At 40.6% G+C, this 19335-nt stretch overlaps 6 protein-coding genes and 1 long non-coding RNA gene across 12 annotated transcripts; 3 read left to right on the top strand and 4 right to left on the bottom strand.

The window, feature by feature from the left end:
- Window positions 1-57: 57 nt before the first annotated feature.
- On the top strand, window positions 58-2483 carry LOC143374282 (uncharacterized). The gene is made up of 3 exons (XM_076822287.1): window positions 58-748; window positions 1143-1672; window positions 1737-2483. Exons 1-3 carry the CDS (start codon window positions 58-60, stop codon window positions 1806-1808), a joined length of 1293 nt encoding a protein of 430 aa, XP_076678402.1. The 3' UTR covers window positions 1809-2483.
- Window positions 1828-6061, bottom strand: LOC143374279 (heat shock 70 kDa protein cognate 4). Of its 2 annotated transcripts, none has more exons than XM_076822277.1 (3): window positions 5921-6061; window positions 4985-5198; window positions 1828-3823 (listed from the first exon to the last, which is right to left on the bottom strand). In XM_076822277.1, exons 2-3 carry the CDS (start codon window positions 5187-5189, stop codon window positions 2088-2090), a joined length of 1941 nt encoding a protein of 646 aa, XP_076678392.1. In that variant the 5' UTR covers window positions 5190-5198; window positions 5921-6061; the 3' UTR covers window positions 1828-2087. The 2 variants fall into 2 exon arrangements, with proteins under 2 accessions (XP_076678392.1, XP_076678393.1); XM_076822278.1 differs by having other exon boundaries at window positions 4985-5189; window positions 5911-6041.
- On the bottom strand, window positions 4337-4977 carry LOC143374283 (uncharacterized). Its single transcript, XR_013086637.1, has 2 exons — window positions 4497-4977; window positions 4337-4457 (listed from the first exon to the last, which is right to left on the bottom strand). It is a non-coding gene; the product is annotated as an uncharacterized LOC143374283 (long non-coding RNA).
- A 588-nt stretch (window positions 6062-6649) lies between the features above and the next one.
- Mlh1 (DNA mismatch repair ATPase Mlh1) lies at window positions 6650-11055 on the top strand. Its single transcript, XM_076822276.1, has 9 exons — window positions 6650-7734; window positions 7815-7878; window positions 7944-8143; window positions 8226-8454; window positions 8524-8725; window positions 8796-10017; window positions 10092-10155; window positions 10218-10416; window positions 10487-11055. Exons 1-9 carry the CDS (start codon window positions 7622-7624, stop codon window positions 10777-10779), a joined length of 2586 nt encoding a protein of 861 aa, XP_076678391.1. The 5' UTR covers window positions 6650-7621; the 3' UTR covers window positions 10780-11055.
- On the bottom strand, window positions 11044-12768 carry Roe1 (grpE protein homolog, mitochondrial Roe1). The gene is made up of 4 exons (XM_076822286.1): window positions 12519-12768; window positions 11708-12134; window positions 11532-11615; window positions 11044-11449 (listed from the first exon to the last, which is right to left on the bottom strand). The coding sequence occupies exons 1-4, from the start codon at window positions 12605-12607 to the stop codon at window positions 11342-11344; spliced, it is 708 nt and encodes a 235-aa protein (XP_076678401.1). The 5' UTR covers window positions 12608-12768; the 3' UTR covers window positions 11044-11341.
- A 1623-nt stretch (window positions 12769-14391) lies between these two features.
- LOC143373822 (anaphase-promoting complex subunit CDC26) lies at window positions 14392-19334 on the top strand. 5 transcript variants are annotated; one of them, XM_076821414.1, is made up of 3 exons: window positions 14392-14800; window positions 14915-14988; window positions 19018-19334. In XM_076821414.1, the coding sequence occupies exon 3, from the start codon at window positions 19022-19024 to the stop codon at window positions 19238-19240; it is 219 nt and encodes a 72-aa protein (XP_076677529.1). In that variant the 5' UTR covers window positions 14392-14800; window positions 14915-14988; window positions 19018-19021; the 3' UTR covers window positions 19241-19334. The 5 variants fall into 5 exon arrangements, with proteins under 5 accessions (XP_076677529.1, XP_076677532.1, XP_076677531.1 ...); XM_076821417.1 differs by lacking the exons at window positions 14392-14800; window positions 14915-14988 and adding an exon at window positions 17718-17888; XM_076821416.1 differs by lacking the exons at window positions 14392-14800; window positions 14915-14988 and adding an exon at window positions 17718-17913.
- Ing3 (inhibitor of growth family, member 3) lies at window positions 15326-18132 on the bottom strand. The gene is made up of 6 exons (XM_076821396.1): window positions 17944-18132; window positions 17434-17505; window positions 16969-17331; window positions 16463-16880; window positions 16178-16376; window positions 15326-16086 (listed from the first exon to the last, which is right to left on the bottom strand). The coding sequence occupies exons 1-6, from the start codon at window positions 17969-17971 to the stop codon at window positions 15970-15972; spliced, it is 1197 nt and encodes a 398-aa protein (XP_076677511.1). The 5' UTR covers window positions 17972-18132; the 3' UTR covers window positions 15326-15969.
- Window position 19335: the final 1 nt, after the last annotated feature.

Raw genomic sequence — 19335 nt, 5'->3', positions numbered from 1 at the left:
GGTAGAAACGACACGCTTCGCCTCGAGGTTTCAGAACTCGGTAGCTTCGAGTCCGCGATGGAGGGAGAAATAACTGTCAGGGTGGAGGACAACCCCTCGACACCTGAGCGAACATTACGCCCCATTGTGTACGTCTCTTGGCTGCTGGGCGTTGGTATAGCGCGGCCGAAGGAGTGCCCGGTAGCGATCACGGTGATCCTACGTCTGATCCACTTTGGTCTCTGCACGGTGATCGTTGCCTTCAGCGCGGTAGACTTTGCGAACTTCGGCAAAGAGTTCACCAGCAAGCTGTTCGAGATCATGTACTGCATGGACGAGAGCATCTCCCACATCGCGGCTTATTACTACGTGTACCATATAATACAGCACTACGACAAGTGGCCGGAGCTGATGAAGAGGATGGAGTCGTTGGATCAACATATCGGCAAGGAGATACCGATAAATGATAGACGCGCGAAGACCAGACAGATTTTCGCCATATTAACCGCCTGCATCCTCGGGCCAGCTTCCCTCGCGGCTCATGTTCTTTATTATTACTTCACCGCGCCTGAACAGATCTACGCCTCGGATCTGCTTCTTTATTACACGATCGCGCAGACACTGGTGAACAGCTTCGTGTTCGACATCGTCGTGTACATGATTTGCCAGAGATTCAGAACCATCAACGAGGCTATCAAGCAACTGGACGAGACACTGGGCGCGCAGTGGGTGGCCTTGAGGATAAGGAGGATTAGGAAGCTGTACAATGGCAAGTGAAGAAAGTTTGTTCAGGAGTTTGATGAATTACGACGAAATAGAACGCGTCTTTTTTTTTGCTGTGGCACAGGGGGAAATGGTAGAGGGCGCAGTTGAGTTCCTAAGTGACGAGCATCGATGCACTTGCAACGTGCAACTGCACTATTTTCTAGTTGAGCAAAAACAGTGAGATGCAAAATCATTGGCACAACATAACCGAAAGGTTGATGAATGAGTTTTAAAGAAGTGAGGTCAATGAAAATAAGTTTTCTCCTAGAATATATGAAGATACAATGCAGAATGTGTGTAGCCGTGATTTTGTAACTCACTGTACTTTGAACTCCGAGGTTCTGCGACCTGCCCCACTTGCAGAGCCTTTCACACTTGCAATCTTGACTCTTTTACAGAAGCATGCTCCGTGATCATGGCACTGAACGAGATTTACGGGATAGATCTGCTGTTATGCTCGACGAATGCGTTTATAATGGTGGTCGCGAAACTCTTCAGGATCTACATGAGCGCGGCAGAGCAGAAAAGTGGTTTCATATTCCTGAACAACGTGATCTGGTTGATTTACGGGGGGCAGTTCGTCGCGATGTGCTGGGTGTGCACCCTGACGCACCGTGAAATAGAGAAAATTGGCCCCAACATGGCCGAATTCGCGTTGAACGCCCAAAGCGCGACGAAATTCAACAGGCTGGCCTCCTTTCGAAACTTTCGTAACACCGAACAGAACCAGTTAGAGATCTGCGATTATCCGTGTGGCGATAACGCAACGAATCTGAATGGTTTCGGGATGGAGAGCCTTTTGCGAAGAAACTTCGAGCGCGACTGCGCCAGGAACGAAATAAACGATTTCTCGTTGCAACTGCAACAGCACCGCGTGAAATTCACGGCCTGCGACTTTTTCGAGTTGGATAACTCATTGCTGACCAGGGTAAGTAGATCGAAGAAAGGTGCGCGTGTCCGCGGGACACTGAATTTCATGGAACCGTTTTCAGTTCATCAGCGTTATCACCACGTACTTGATCATCCTCGTGCAGTTTTACAAGCCGGAGAGCGAGTCTCAGTAAGAAATGAAACATCGACGAATACGTAGAAAAATACATGTAATTAAAAATTAGCGACAGGAACAATCTGTATTGTGCGTGCGCCTAACCACTCACAGTGCTTTCTATAAAAAATTACTTTATTAAATTAAATACTCTTCTCAGTGAAATAAAGTCTTTGATCTCGCAAAATATATTAGTAGACACGAATACACAGAAGCTGAAGTGTCACCGTTGTACGAAATACTTTAAAAATAAATATTTGAAGCGTGACGTTGTGTGGCAGCTGAACGATGAACGACTTTAGTCTACTTCCTCGATGGTTGGTCCGGCTCCGCCGGCGCCAGGGGCAGCTCCGGCTGGCCCGCCTGGTGGTGCACCCGGGAACCCGCCAGGTGCGGCGCCGCCCTGGTACAGCTTCGCGACGATCGGGCTGCAAATGGATTCCAGCTCCTTTTGCTTGTCAGCGAACTCTTCTTTTTCAGCCAGCTGATTCGCGTCCAGCCAGGCGATCACCTCGTTGCATTTGTCCATAACTTTCTGCTTGTCGGCCGGGTTGATCTTGTCTTTCAGCTTCTCGTCCTCCATCGTGCTCTTCATGTTGAAGCAGTACGACTCGAGGGAATTCTTCGCGGATATCCTCTCGCGTTGCTGCTCGTCCTCGTTACGGTACTTCTCCGCGTCGTTCACCATCTTCTCGATGTCATCCTTCGACAATCGACCCTTGTCGTTGGTGATGGTGATCTTGTTCTCCTTTCCAGTGGACTTCTCGATCGCGGTGACGTTCAAGATACCGTTGGCGTCGATGTCGAAGGTCACCTCGATCTGAGGCACGCCCCTGGGCGCGGGTGGAATGCCAGTCAATTCGAACTTGCCCAGGATGTTGTTGTCCTTGGTCATGGCCCTCTCTCCTTCGTATACTTGGATGAGAACGCCGGGCTGATTGTCCGAGTAGGTGGTGAAGGTTTGCGTCTGTTTCGTCGGTATGGTGGTGTTCCTCTTGATCAGAGTGGTCATAACACCACCAGCCGTCTCTATACCCAGAGACAGCGGCGTGACGTCCAGTAGCAACAGATCTTGAACCTCCTCGGACTTGTCACCGTGCAGGATGGCGGCCTGCACGGCGGCACCGTAGGCTACCGCCTCGTCTGGGTTAATGGACTTGTTCAGCTCCTTGCCGTTGAAGAAGTCTTGGAGTAGCTTCTGTATCTTTGGTATCCTGGTAGACCCACCGACTAGAACGATGCTGTGAATTTGAGCTTTGTCCATCTTCGCGTCCCGCAGAGCCTTCTCTACCGGCTCCAGCGTGCTCCTGAACAGATCCGCGCAGAGCTCCTCGAATCTCGCTCTGGTGACCGACGTGTAGAAATCGATGCCCTCGAATAGAGAGTCGATCTCGATGCTGGCTTGCGTGGACGAGCTCAGGGTCCTCTTTGCCCTCTCGCAGGACGTCCTCAAGCGCCTCAGGGCTCTCTTATTTATGCTTAGATCCTTTTTGTACTTCCTCTTGAACTCCTGGACGAAATGGTTCACCATGCGGTTATCGAAGTCCTCCCCGCCGAGGTGAGTGTCGCCTGCTGTCGATTTCACCTCGAAGATGCCATCCTCGATCGTCAAGATCGACACGTCAAATGTACCGCCGCCCAGATCGAAAATCAACACGTTCTTTTCGCCCGCTGTTCTTTTATCTAGGCCATAGGCAATAGCTGCCGCGGTCGGCTCGTTGATTATTCTCAAAACGTTCAGGCCTGCTATCGCTCCCGCGTCTTTCGTGGCTTGTCTCTGGGAATCGTTAAAGTACGCTGGCACGGTGACCACGGCGTCGGTGACTTTCTTCCCCAAGTACGCCTCCGCCGTTTCCTTCATCTTCGTGAGAACCATGGAAGACACCTCCTCTGGGAAGAACGACTTCGTTTCATCCTTGTACGTGACCTTGATCTTTGGCTTCCCGGCATCGTTGACCACCGTGAACGGCCAATGCTTCATATCGCTCTGTACCGTTGCGTCGTCGAAGCGGCGGCCAATCAGTCTCTTCGCATCTGAACGGATTTAAAATAAAAGTGAGTAATCCTCTCGCGAGCAAAGGGGTAATAAGTGGATTAATAATGGAACGGGATTTGGAATTTACTTAATTATTATGTTCGTCTCTTCTGCGCTCTTCAAACTTCGCAAAAAACTTACACACACCACACATTCACAGTGAAATACGAAAGAATTCTCAGCGAGAAAGAGCCGATGCGAAGAATAGCTGTTTGCACGGTGGATTTGAAAGAGAAGCATGAAGCAGCAAGATTGCCATCAAATGATAGTGCAGTGCGCAAAAACAAGCTGAGGCCACTGCATTGCCACCTAATATCGTCGCAACGGAAGGAGGGCAGACACGTGAGTATCGCGAATGAATAGAGGGAGATAACAGGTAGTTGTGTAAGATCAGTTACAAAACTGCGACGCGGCGATACATATATTACGTACTACTAACTCGAATACGTATGCAAACAGTGACCAAGTAAAACGATCTTAAATATAGAAAAGGATCTTGGGCGTACGTAACGTTTCGTGATTGAGACATATAGAGCGTTTATCGATACAACAAACTATGATTGCATGATTACATAACATAGCGTGCCAAATTAATATAGCCATTTCAAAAAGCTCGGTAATAAATTCGATTTTCTGATTAACTCTGGCATGACTTCTGGGATTACTTCACACCCCTCAAGGACTCTGGTTTGATTAGTTTTGTAATACTGAAAGTCAAAATAGAGCACTAAATGAAGATTTATAATGACCCAATTGAAGAAGATGATAATGACCCAATGACCAGGCAGTAAAAGTGTTGCAAAACTATTCAGAAGAAATACAATTAATTGGGCAATGTGTTAATTGACAACTTTTGCGTTTTATAATACCCTAGCAGCATTTCTGGTTGGCCCACAGTATCCCCAAGTTGGGAATTAGTTGGCCATCAAAATGCCAACAATAAATGCTACTAGGGTACTTATATTTGTCAATTTTATTAATTAATAATTGAATTAATTAAACATTAATAATTGAAGAAAGGAAAGTAGTAATAGATGGAGTAGTAGTAGATTCGAGTAATATCACTACATGCCAACAATCGATATATCAATATATTTGCATAACTATATACATGAAAACAAATAAAACAGATTTTCAAAATATATACGAAATTGACTCACCGAAGATGGTGTTGTTGGGGTTCATCGCTACTTGATTTTTCGCCGCGTCACCGATCAGCCTTTCTGTGTCCGTGAACGCGACATAACTCGGTGTCGTCCGGTTTCCTTGATCGTTGGCGATGATCTCAACTTTTCCGTGCTGGAATACACCCACGCACGAGTACGTGGTACCCAAATCGATTCCTACTGCTGGAGCTTTCGCCATGTTTTATCGCTGCGAAACACAAAACAAGTCAGAACATGCATCGATCGAGAATACAGACTTTATATACTCGTAGCAAAGAAACAAATTCGTTCTTCCCTACCGCATTGGTTTACAAAGTTACTCGCGGCGAGTGTCGATCGAATGGTGTCGGAACGTATTCTCGAAATAATACAACGCATTAACATTCAACACCTACTTCGATGACATTATCGACATTTTCCCGGAATTATCCCAACTCCTAATTTAATTCCACCAATTCACTGTCTAGGTTAACAAATTCTATGTGCACAACGCGAAGTCGAAAGTACGACGCAATAAGAGAAGACGCCTCGGGCTACGAACGTTTCTAACACGTTGCTGAGTAAAGCCACAAGTATTACGTACTTACAATCGATCCAACTCAAAGATTTATATCGCAACTTTGTTCCAAGTCATCGTTACCTAACAGTTTTACTGAAACCCGAAACTGAATCGATAAATATAGAACGCGAGGTCAATCATCGTGCCCGAGATTCAAACGGTACAACTCAACAAACTCAACTCGAAATCTCTAAAACAATCGAAGTAGGACAGAACGATATATATCGGCCAAAGTGATGCAACTTCACCGTGACGTTTCTAATTGTTACATCCTTCGCGTATCAATACGATTTACGGCATGATTCAGTTCTACTAAATAAAATCCTTCGAAGGAACGTGATTCTAACATATGTATATTCAGAAGCACTCACCTTTTATTTCGTTCGTTTTTCGTATGACTTGTTAAGTCGCAGTCTTGTCACCACTCGTTTCACCACGGTGTTCACCACTCGGTTACTCAAATATGTCTGAGCGCGGCTCGCGCAGTCGTCCTTTAATACACTAAATCTCGCGCTTCGAGAAGTTTCTGTGGATGACCAATCACGGTGGTTTCTGCGATTCGACGCCGCGCTCTCATTGGTTCATTGCTCTCGACGTGTCCGAAACAAGGATAAACATATCGGAGTGGGGCACAAAGCTGTGGGAGAAAGAGAGAGAACTGTCTAGACGAGAGACCATACGAGAAGGTGCTGGAACATGTTGCGTTCAAGATCGCGGTTATAATTAGAACGCTAAATCTTTTCTGGTTTGTCCGAGAATCGACCAGCCAAAATTACGCGCCTCGATAGTATCGTAGATATCAAAACCTATAAATAATGCGAATAAAATTTATGTCAGATTCTGCCAGAGCTGGGCGGGCCTCGTCCGAAATTGCGATACGAAATAACGTATTGAAATTACGAATCTTTTATTTGCAATCATGATATTTGAAAGTAATTCAATAACGTTATTTGCAAATCTTAGATCTACTTTCTGCTATATGAAAAATCAGTCTTCATTTAAACTGAGGCAATAAATTGATTACACTACCATTAGGTGCAATGTAAATTCAATAATCTGTATTGTACATATTTTGAAGAAATAAAGTAATTGAATCACAAATGGTAAAACGAAATTTTTATTCAACAGCAAACGCGTGTTGAGTCACGTATATACGCCATATTGTTTACATTACATGACGGATTTGCATGTAAATAATGTTGCACCTGAAATACCACTAAAGGGTTAAAAATAGTACGGATTGTTCTTAATAAGTTCCGTAATTCTTGAATGAAACATTCTCTTGGCTCGACTTTTTGATAGCATGGAACGGAGTTCGAATGCGGTTTTACATGTATTCAGAACAGTTTGATAATCATTTAAAAATAACCCTCACAAACAAATTTTACTTCTGTACAGCATAACCATGTGCGTAACATATATTACCGATAAATTTTCGAATTAACGAATCGATAAAACTGTTTTCGTAGCTTGCTATTACATCACGCGAGATATACTGTTACTACGTGCTAATATGCACACACATATACGACACTAAACGAATATTTTACGCAAAAATAACTTTGGCTAGGTATAGCGGTCACTGCCAATTCGAATAGTCATTGAATATCTAACCATGACGAAAATCGATGCTGATGCGCGAACGTTCTGGATCCATCTGATCTGCGTCAAATTTTCTACGGTTTTTCCACAATCGTACTCACAAAACACATGCAATACGAAACAATGAAATCAACAGTTGCACTTGCACACCATTGCACACTTTCTATAAAAGCTACCCATCTCCATTCAATCGATGCACACCATACACACGTAACATTAACTTTACAAATTTGGCGGGAAAGCAAAGTTTAGAAAATTTGCACGACTACGACGTATTTTTTTTTTTAGAAATACGAGACACGTACTCTTTCATCACAGAAAAGATCTTATTTTTGTCTCTTCTAAAATAAATTTAATTATCTTTACCATAAGTATCGCGTTTATTGCGATCGTTATGGTGTAATCTAGCGCAATATTCGACACGTCTTGCGTCTCGAGAGTTTAATAAAAATTTGTGGTGGCATTTGACAATGAACGCACCAGGGAAAATTAAAAAATTGGATGAGGTCGTGGTTAACAGAATCGCGGCTGGCGAAGTAATTCAACGACCGGCGAATGCATTGAAAGAATTGATTGAGAACAGGTTAGCCGTTTGAACTCTATAATAAAGCTATCACACGTGCTCCCTTTGCATCATGAATTAACTTGTTGCAAACATTTCAGTCTTGACGCAAAAGCAACTAATATACAGATTATTGCTAAGGAAGGTGGACTAAAGTTGTTGCAGGTACGTTTTGTAGCGATTCAAACCAATGTAACCACAATAAACTCTGTGTTTAATGTTCTTCTCAGATTCAAGACAATGGTACTGGCATCAGGAAGGATGACATGGAAATCGTGTGTGAAAGATTTACGACAAGCAAATTACAAACGTTCGAGGACCTTCAGTCGATAGCAACCTTTGGATTTCGTGGCGAAGCTTTAGCAAGTATCAGTCACGTAGCACTTTTAACGATCACAACAAAAACAGCTGACGAAAAGTGTGCATACAAGTGTGTGAACAAAGTCATTGAACAATTGAATAATAAAATTTGAAGGAGCGAATCTTTTGTAACTCTTTTCCATTCGCCGTAGGGCAACTTATATTGACAGTAAATTCAAAGCACCACCCAAAGCATGCGCCGGAAATCAGGGCACTATCATAATGATCGAGAATTTGTTTTACAATGTTGCGACACGAAGGAAGGCCTTATCGAATACGACAGAGGAATTTAATAAAATTACGGACGTAGTCACCAAATATGCTATTCACAATCCTACTGTAGGATTTGTGTTGAAGAAACACAATGAAATAACGCCTCAGGTATTTGTTCGTGTTATGGAATACTTGCAGTCATGTAATTACCAGTATCTGTTTTGATTGAATACTTAGATCCGTACGCCACACAATTCAACAAAGATGAGTAACGCACGAATACTTTATGGCAATCAAGTCTACCGTGAATTATTAGAGGTGGAACTCACAGATGAAAGCTATAAATTTCGGATGCACGCTTTAATGACAAATCCGAATTATACATCTAAGAGGATGGTGTTTCTTTTGTTCATTAATAATCGATTGGTGGAATCTTCCTGTAAGTTTGAAAATGCTAAGATGAACGACTCTTCTAAATAGATGAAATGTTTATAGACATCTTATTTTAGCGATTCGTAAAATGTTGGAAGAGCTCTATACTTTCTATCTACCGAAAAGGACCCACCCATGGTGCTACATATCTTTGGAAATTCATCCACAGAACGTCGATGTCAACGTGCACCCAACGAAATATGAAGTAAAATTCCTTCACGAAAGTTCTATCATCGAGAGGATGAAGTCCGCTTTGGACGAAAAATTGTCTGAGAACAGCGCTTCTAGAACATTCTACGTGCAAGCGCGATTACCAAAAGCAGACGTTACTAAGGAGGTTTTGAAAGAGGTTTTGCCAGAATATGAGAAAGGCAAAACTGATAAAACGAAAATAATCCGGCCTCAAGAAATGATTAGAACCGACGCGGCTGATCAGAAGTTAGACAAATTTAACTTCACTATTCATTCAGCAATGAAACATTCTAGAAATAGCGATAACATTACGTCTCATGTAGATATAAATGAAAGCGCAGATTGCGGTAAAAAAAACGATGTTAATATCAGTGACGAACAAGGAGCGAATGAAATGGAATGGTTAACACCAGATATTAATAGTCCACACCAGGAAAACGTACTTTCGGACATTCGATTAACGGGAATAGAACACTTATCTGCTACACCATGGAGTGAGATTATAAATGATTCCAGTCCATCTACATCGTCAGAAATAATAATACGTGACACAAGTAATTTAAGTCTACCTACTGGAAGTAACGAAGATGGAAATGAGAGTAAACTAAACAGTATGCAAGATGTGCTTGATAATACAGATGATGAAATTACCGAAAGCACAACAAATGATTCCACGGAGGAAAAATGTATTGACATCATCGCCGACAAAGTGCGCAAACAAGTGTATCAACGTTTTAGAACTGCACCGAAAGAGGAAACGGTTGCGGTGAATACTAGTAAAAAAGGAGCAGAACCTGATAAGACTCGTAAACATAATGAAGTCACTGAAGTTGAGACCGTAAATGTACACGCATCTACGAGCACTAATAGCAACGGAAGTAACGATGTTAAAAGTGTACAGGAGTTCAAATCCTATTCAGTAAACAATTTTAGGAGAGAAGTAAAATTAACGAGCGTTTTAAAATTACGCAAAGAAGTAGAAAACGAATGCCACGAAGGATTGAGAGAGATTTTATCAAATTTAACTTTCGTTGGTTGTATAGATCAATCCTATTCTCTTATTCAAAGTGGAGTTCATTTATACCTTTGTGACACGAAAAAATTAGCGTAAGACCATTTATAAATATTTACGCGATGTAAATAATATGTGTAAACAGTTAAATTGTATTTCTTTCATTCAGAGAGGAGCTTTTTTACGAAATTTTACTTTATGACTTTGCGAACTATGGAATCATAAAATTTTCAGTAAGTATGGAAAAGGCAAATAAAAGTAACGCTATTGCATTTTAATTTGCGCTCACTTCCAGGAACCAATCCCTTTGTATGATTTAGCTATATTGGGATTGGATACCGAAGAAGCTGGATGGACAAAAGATGATGGCACGAAGGAAGAATTAGCTACAAGTCTTAAAGACCTGTTATTGGAAAAGGCAGATATGTTAAAGGAATATTTTTCAATCGTTGTAGACAAGAAAGGAAATTTGAAATCTTTGCCAGTATTATTAGGTGAGCATATTTTAGTAAACTACTTATATTCGAAATATAAGTCAGAATTTATTTTTTTTTGTCCCTCAAGACAAATATTTTCCACACGAGGCTGGTCTTCCCCTATATATGTTACGGCTAGCTACTGAAGTTGAATGGTCGGCGGAACAACCGTGTTTTCGAAGCCTTTGCAGAGAAACGGCGAAATATTACAGTCAAATGAATCCTGTACACGATACTCACGGTTGGAAGTATATCACAGAACATGTTTTATATTCTGCAATCAAAGAAAGTTTACTTCCCCCGAAACACTTTGCACACGACTCAACACTGTTACAAATAGCCAACTTGCCTGACTTATATAAGGTATTTGAAAGGTGTTAAACGCATTTAACATTTCGATTGTTATCGGAAATCTTTTGTTCATGTACGATACGTAATTTTTAATTTTTATACTAATTATCTGTGCAAAATGTAAAGTATTACAGTGCGCCTGCAAGATGATAATATCTATTACATTTTTATTTTTTGTACCATCGTTTATTCAGCGATTCATACTGTAAATATCCCGACTTCAATATCACTTTGCTATTTTATTCTACTTAAATCTAATAGATACAAAAAAAAACAGTATAATAAAAGGAATGATCTGTTTAAATATATGTAACTCTATTTGGAGTAATCAAAGAAACATCAGAGTTCAAATATATGTTACACATTCGTTTAAGTATAAAATAATAACTAACTCTTGGTGAGAACAAGTTTACTTCTCATAAAATTTGTATGCTCCGCTTACTTTCAATATTAATTTCCTAATACTCATCACCCGGCGTGTGTTTTTTACATTTGAATTTCAAGTGTAATTGTAGCCAATATCTTCTTCAGTGGTGCTTCTTGAAGGACGTATTCCCATTCTCTGTTAAATTAATTAGCATACAGCACTAAATTATCCTTTGGCGACACCAACCAATGCTGGTCTCACTACTCGTTCGTGCAATTTGTACCCCAATTTCGATACAACTACAACTGTCCCTGGCTCCTTACCCTCAACTTCCTATGCGAAAAGAAGTTTCTTTTTAGTTATCTGCTATCGCTACAAAGTAACACTTTGACCCAATTAAATATACCGATGTTACCTGTTGAAATAATGCTTCGTGTTGATTGGGGTCGAACTTCTCATTTAGTGGGTTTACCGAAACTAATCCATGTTTCTTAAAGACCTGCGAAGAAGCATTTAAGTGTAACAATTCGATACATTCGATATACTTTGCTTTAATCAATGTAATTAAGCACGTCGCAGTTTGTCGTTTACCTTAAGCAACTGTGCTTCCGTCATTTTTAAACCCTCGTATAACGTCTTTAAGTGTGGATTCCTTTCTGTGAGTTCATCCTTTGGTACGCTTTCCGTTGCCTTGCCTAAAATGTCTGCTACATCTATGAGGTCCCTGCAAAAGCCTTGAATACCAAAAAGCTTTGCATCTTCGATCTGTTTCATTAATCTAACTCTAAGATTTTCTCCGTCCGCGAGGGACCTTTTATATTTGTCTTCTATTTCCCCTTTATAACTTCTAAGATCTATTAGCTCCTTATTAAGAAGTTCGACATCCGCTTTCAATTTCCTTTCATTTTCTGTAGATTTCGGGTCTATAGACTGTGGCTCTCCAGCGTCCGACTTCTTTTCTTCCGTAATCGTACTATATTCTTGTCTTTGCCAAGAAACGAACGATGGCTGAGATAACCTTCGAATCAATAAAACGATGGTGAGAAATATTTTAAAGGTCTTAATTCTTCTCCGCTCTCCAAAAACAAGAGACAAGACAGACCACCGTCAACACTATTTTCTTTATTCACTGCGTTATTTTATACAATATAACATTATTGGGTCTGCCTACAACGTAACCAGATAACAACCTAAGGACTCGCTGAATTCTTTAGCAAAATAAGAAAATAGGATTATTTATATCGAACGCTTCGCGGCTTTATTGCAAGAGCTAACGGAATATTACAATTAGTAAGGAAGCATTACTTAACAACCTAACCTCTAGCCTATACGGTGTAAAACGCGTGCAACGGGCTGCATACGATTTTTACATGATAACAAATTAAGAAACACATATCCTTACCTAAGTAAAATATTTTTATTTATATTGTGCAAACTGTCAATCGTTACACGCGTAAATCTCGCTGCAACCGGTACCACGATCGATGCCATATTCCCCTCGTAATTTCACGAAAAAGTGATCAAGGTAATGTGAATTACAGCGATCCTCGTGCTTTCTCAGCGGTTCTCAACCTCTACTGACCTCTTCTTCTTTCTTAGACTTCTTGCCACGCGATGCTAAACTTTCATCAGTGAAGATAGTAGCGTCAAGTTTATAAACGAAGCACAGGATAAATGTAACATGTTATAGAACTTTGTGTTATATAAATAGTAAGCAAAACGAATAAGGATATATATAATCGTATTGTTTCTTTCATTCTCAAACAGAAGAAACCGCTATATCTCAATTCTAATTCTTACTGTTAATAGTCTTCTAATTTTATTACATTCTAAAGCGATAATGATGTGACAAAATTTACATCGCGCGTTAGGTTTATGCAATCCCTTGTCTGTGTATTCAGTCAAAAATTTTAATTCGAGCACTGCATTTCTGGGTTGTATCCAAATCAAAATTCGTATTGCGCGCACTGGCGCCGCCAAGATGTCAGCGCCATCTATAATACAAATTCTTGAAATAAACATTCGTTCCTTCAAGAGAAGATTCAGAATCTTAATGAAACGAACCCGTTTTAATTGATCGTAATTAGGTGCCGAAGTAAATCAAATATTTATTTACGAATTATAAGATCTTCACTGCTACTTTAACCAATCTAAAGTATTTAACAATCGTTTATTGCTCCTCTCTTTATTGCGACGCCTACTCCAGCGCCCCCTAAAGTTGTGTTTTTCGTCAACTTTAAAGTCCAGTGAAAAGGTACCGTGCTAAATCGCGAGTTATCTTTCGCAGCTAAGGCAACTAAAAATTAATGCATTCGTGCATCAAACGTACTTGTGCACAGCTAAGGTATATACACATCGGTCAGTCTGTTTACGAATTGCGGCATACAAAGGGATCAGATTGCAGAAAAACAGAAACACAACTGTTCAGGGTACAGAGGACATTGGAGAAGTCAATGAACCGTGAATGGACGAAGGTAACTATTCATGAACTCTTGCCTGTTTTTACGTCCATCGTCATTGCCTGACTTAACCTAGGTCACGCGTGTTGAAAATATTATTCTATGTGCCGTACTAAATGGCATCAACATTTTCTCCGAAAGAGAAATTTCAGTGGAAGGAGTTGGCCTAACCCCACCCCACGGCGCGTTCGCCAACGAAGAGTCATTTGTTTTGTGGACGTCGAAGTGGTAACACGCATTTGTGTTTCGCGCCTATTCGGGGTACGTGACCTTACTTGTTGACATTGAAACATTTTACGTAGCATATCCTACTCTCCTTCACTCTCTGTTAAGTCATCTCTATCTGTTTAACAATTGTTCGTCTACATAAATTAATTCGATATCGCGAGAGATATTTAATCCACTCTGGCGACTTTATCCTGTTCTCTAGCCAGTGTTGATTGGTAGATTCATTCCATTTCTTGTCAATTAATTACAATCTTTTACGACTTATTTGGGATGATTCGTTGGAAGACTACAATTACTGCACTTCTTTTCGCGCAATTGTTTTAAATTTTAATACCTTCTGTTACAGATTTTGGAAGCATTTCGAGTGAAAGAAACGGGCGCGCTATTGCCGCCATGACACTTGATCAATTTGAGGGGAATTTCAGGCGCGATTGGTAAAATCTTAATATATCGAAATCAAAAAGTCATATTCCACGACGCCTTCTTTTGCATGCATGCAATTTAAGTTTTCTGAAATTTTATTTCTATCGCTTAGATATTTTATAATATAATAATACTATAGTTATTATTAAAGGCAATATTTTCTTTAAAAAATGCTCAATTAAAGAGAGAAATAGGAATAGAGAAGGAAAACGAAAAAGAAACGTGAAACAAAACTATGCTTATAAAATTCCTGTACCCTTCCCTCTCATCCCACTAATCAGCTCTTCTTACAGTAAACTATGTGATCGCGCGCAATGCGATCGTTAGAGTCTGTGTTTGTTACGTAAAAACATTTGTATTGTTTTTTAGAGCACAGTAGCTTTGTTTAAACATTTCTCTTTAGCGACACGCGTGAGTAGAGTCAATGCTGAACTTGAATCGCGGGAGTAGAGTCTCTACGATCCTCGATCGCGTGTGGTAGACTTTTACTTCTAAAAGTGTACTTCGTTATCGGTACTAGAGCCAGTGCATCGGCTGATGAGGAGTTTCGGGCGGAGGACCACATTGGGAGGATGTAAATATCTTATTCCACTCGATTATACTCAAACCAGACTTTGCACTTTGAAATTTTACAATCTCCACTGTTTCAAAATCAATGAGAATCATAACGTTTTCTTCTTTGTTACAGGCTGGGCCAGAATCTACACCCTGATAACTTCTACGACGTCGCCTGCTGTGCCCAAATTGTATTCTTGCAAATTGGTGAGTTGCATGCGTTTTCTTATTCCTCTGGTCAAATTATGTTGCAGGAGGAAAGGTGATGTTGGGCACGTCGCGGTATCAGTTAATTGATTAGCGTTGCGAATGAGAGACGATCGCGACTCGAGTTTCAATATTTTCGTATTCGATTCGAAATCAAGTGGAAAATAAATAGATGGGACGGATAGGTATAAATATGGAACAAGGCAAGTGATAAATCTGCATCGATCACTTTATTTATACACCAAGTTGCTACATTTCTCCGTTTCGAAAGTAGTATTTTCAAAATTTGTTTATATCGGCTTTTTTTCTTTTTTTTCTCTCTCTCTGTTTCTCTCTCTCTCTCCCTCTCTCTCTCTCTCTCTCTTTCCTGAAAGCGTAAAACACTTAAAACGTTATAGCTCGCATAGTCGTCAATCCTGCGAGACACTAAGCACGTCTGAACTAACAGGAGTACGTAAATACACGAATGTTGTCTGACATCACGATAAACTAGAAACGTAAATTTCGATAATTCACATTGGAAATTGCCCCCGGTATCAGTCAATTGATTGTATCGTATCCAGTGGGAGGGGGGGGGGGGGGAAAGATTTACTTTTTTTAATGTAAATTCGTAGAAACTATCTAATGTGGTCGTAGTAGAGAATGGTGCAAAAAGTATATAAAATATTTTGCGATAACTTCGTACGTGGAACATTTCGGAACGAAATTTATTCAAAGCTCACTTTTTGCACCACCTTACCGTTCGTTTTATCTACAAAACGCAGTAAAAAAAACTGCTCCCTTCTGCTTTGAAAACAGAAATTCAAGTTTCATGAGACAAGACCAAGACCAGATTAAGATTACGACTTAAACTTTAAACACATTTAAAAAGTCATATAAAATCAGAATTAACAGCTTCCTAACTAAGTTGGTACTTGACGGACAGTGCCTAAGAGGTAGTAGCAATTTTTTCTCATTGTATTCGCACTGATTATAGTACAATCAGTTTTTCCGACCTCCGCGTCTCTTCATAGAAGATGTACATTGAGGACAGTACCACTTGCCTTTTGGCGGTGCAGTGATACCCACACATGGATAATGAAACCATTCGAATGGACACTGTGGAAAATAACAGAGAAATAGAAGTGCGCTTCGTTAATGCAGGCTCTATCGATAAGCAATAGAAAAAGATGGCAGAAACTCGGCTTACATCTGAATTGTCGCACGCGACCATATCTCCGTAAGATACTTGATTACATATACAATATCTTGGTTCGTTTGGATCATAAGTCCAATCTGTATTATCCGAATCCACAACTTGTGTATTCGTGGTTATGACTGGAGGTGATACTGGTTGCTGAACAGAGGCAGCAACGACGCTCGAGCTTGGAACGGCAGGCGTGACTTTCCTAAAAGGAACGACGGTGTCGGTTACGAAACATGGAGAATGATACGTCGACAAGGGTCACGGGACCAGCCGCTAACATATGCATACTTCTTATGCTTCTTATTTGTTTCCTGTATAGCTGCGATAGCGGTTTGAGCAGCACCAGCTAATTCTCTACTAAATTCGGCCGCGTGTACGCCGCCAGTGTTGATAGCCTCGTAACTAGCTTTCAAACTGGCAGTACGCCTGCCTTGTTGCATTTGCTGCGTCGCAGCGATCGCCTGGGATGCTGCAGCTGCTATGGCATTTCCGCCAGCTCCTATGTGACCGAGGTTATAACTTACGGGGCCGACGGAATTCGCTATTGCAGCGGGGGTGGATGGCACGCTCGTGGCGGCAATAATTGGTCCTGAATTTGCAGAAGCTGGTCGCGATTCAGGAAGACTCGGTGAAATTTTTTCTATAGCTAAGCGTTTTTCTATCGAAGTAGAGGATGCATTTGAATCTCTTCTTTTTTCTGCCCGAGCTGTAAAATATTTGTATGCATAAAAATTCCCCTTCGTACGTACGTACGTGATGATAGACAATTCAGAAGGGCAAAATAATTCACTTACAATGACTGTGATTGTCCCGTGACCTACTGGATGGTGTGAAGCTATATCGATTTTCTTTTTGACTACTATTCGTGGGTGGTTGGTCTAATTCCAATGATCTCTTTTCCAATATTTCCGTGATGCCCTTATTATCTGCCTCTAGTTCCATTTTAAATTTGTGCAGTTCCTGATCTAATCGCCTCAAATATCTGTCTACTAAGTCGTACATCTGATTAGCTAAGTGCACCTTTTCGTCCGCATCCTCTAAAGTCTTATAATACTCTCTTCTAATGGCTTCGTATTCCGCTTCCTTTTCGCTAGGTTTCATTTTCTTCGCGTTCAAAAAGAAGGTCTTTACTTTTTTCTCTAAACTGTCCATTGAATCTGTAAGAATCGGAGCGTCCGTTAGCATAATCCGTAAACAGAGTGAAAATATATGACGCACGTAGGAAACAAAGATTCTGTATTAGATAAGATGGCACGTACTCTGTACACCTAAGTCCATTTCTCTCATTTCTGTGAATCGGTCTCTTAATTCTTGTGGTAGGTGCTCGATCACTGAAACCGTAGAAGAAGGTCAACATAACCAAACATACATGAAATAAGTAGAATAAGTTTCCTAAAAATAATTACCATCCATCCAACTAATATAATCATTAGAATGCCCGTGCATTATACACGAGGTGTATTACAAGATCAGTTTAACTTGAAAACATATCAGTATGAGCAAAGAAAGATATTGACCGTTCAGAAAACATATAACTAACCTAAAACTCGTAGAAAACGGTATGTCAAGCATTCGCTCAAATAACACGGTATTTGATCTTAGAGTAAAATGAGAGGCAGCGTTTAAGCGATTACGTGCGACAATGCAATATCTGCAGAGATATTTGCTGTGGGAAAGATTTTCCATGTTTTCGCGAGGGAGTATATTCGGAAAGGTTAGTAACTTTCTTGAGAAGCTGGGTAAGCAAAGCATGCCTCGTTTTTACGTACTTTCGACATAATCTTCCAAGTAAAGCATCCTTTCGTGCTGGCGCTTCGTTGCCTGGTACTTAATTTACAATTATTTACAATTTACTAAAGGGGAGTGCTTGCCGCCGTGGCAGAATTAACGAAAATTGTAGCACTCGATCGGAAGCGTGTTTACGGCGGCCAAATCCCTTGTTGTACCCACATTTTCACGCTAGTTCTGTAAATTGTGCGAATCTGTGGATGATTCATACGAAGTGTCGCTTAAAAAATGCCATTTTCGCGAAAATTAGTGGCCCAGTAATCTATGCATTCTTGGTAGAGCTATTTATTTTGGAATTATAACTGGCCAGTTATCTATTCCTTGTAATCCGCCATCATAACCTAAGGTCCAGGGGTGTCTGCATTTGGGCCCGGTGCCCCGTGTAAAATATTTTCAAAACTTTGGTATGATTCTCTTCTTGCATCGATTGACTGTATTAATTTGAATATCAGCACTTCTCTCTTACTTTATTAATCTTGTAAATTGATTTATTTTGCTTTCTGAATGTAATTATTTTCATCCTTAACTGTACGTATACCGATAAGTGCTTGTGCCAACAAATTAAATCGTATCCGCCGCTCAAGTATCGAAACAATTAGAAAATTAAATTACGTACCGTATGTAATTACGTTTCAGCTTAGTATTTTAATTATTTTATAGCTACGCGTATTTCTTTATTAAGAAATTATATCGTACAAAGCTGTTCAGTAATAATACCGTAATTCTGGCAGATGATCTAGAAATTTATCAAAACTTCAGTCACTCGATACAAATTTTGATGCACTGCGTACTGGAGAAAAGGAACCCCGAAAGTGTTTCGTCAATATAAAACGGTACAAAATACCAAACATATATCAGTGAAATATTTATTAGCAATGTCTTTCTCTTTTTTTATACGTAACCTGGTTGCACACGATTTGCGTAGAGTTAAGGATTAAAGAGAAGTCGCGGGTTCGCTCGTTCGGCTCTCGTTTGTATCGATGCCCCCGACATACCGATCGGTGTGCAGCGTGACTTTGTCATGCTAAAAGAAAGGTGTGTTGAACTTTTCTCAGTAAAATGATACGACGCAGCCCGACGAGAATGGACTTACGGCTAGACGATCTGCAGGAATACGAGGCCATGAGGACAGCTCTTGAAGCCAAGAAAGAATCTGAAAGACAGTCGGCGTTCAATCCTCCCTCGTTGGGTGGTAAAGTGCCACAAATTGAAATCCAAGAGCGCATTGGTTACATGCCGCAGCAGAATCAAGCCACGCATTGCCGACCAAATATATAATATATAATTTCGTTTTTTATAAATTACGCAGATTTATAAGATAGCGATATGAGGTGTGATCGTTAAGTACCCGAAATAAAAGGAATCGTGCAGAC

The sequence above is a fragment of the Andrena cerasifolii genome, chromosome 10 (genome assembly GCF_050908995.1).
Source record: "Andrena cerasifolii isolate SP2316 chromosome 10, iyAndCera1_principal, whole genome shotgun sequence".
Taxonomy (NCBI): Eukaryota; Metazoa; Arthropoda; class Insecta; order Hymenoptera; family Andrenidae; genus Andrena; species Andrena cerasifolii.
Note: the sequence above shows the minus strand (reverse complement) of the source record. Positions and strands in the feature narration are given on the sequence as shown.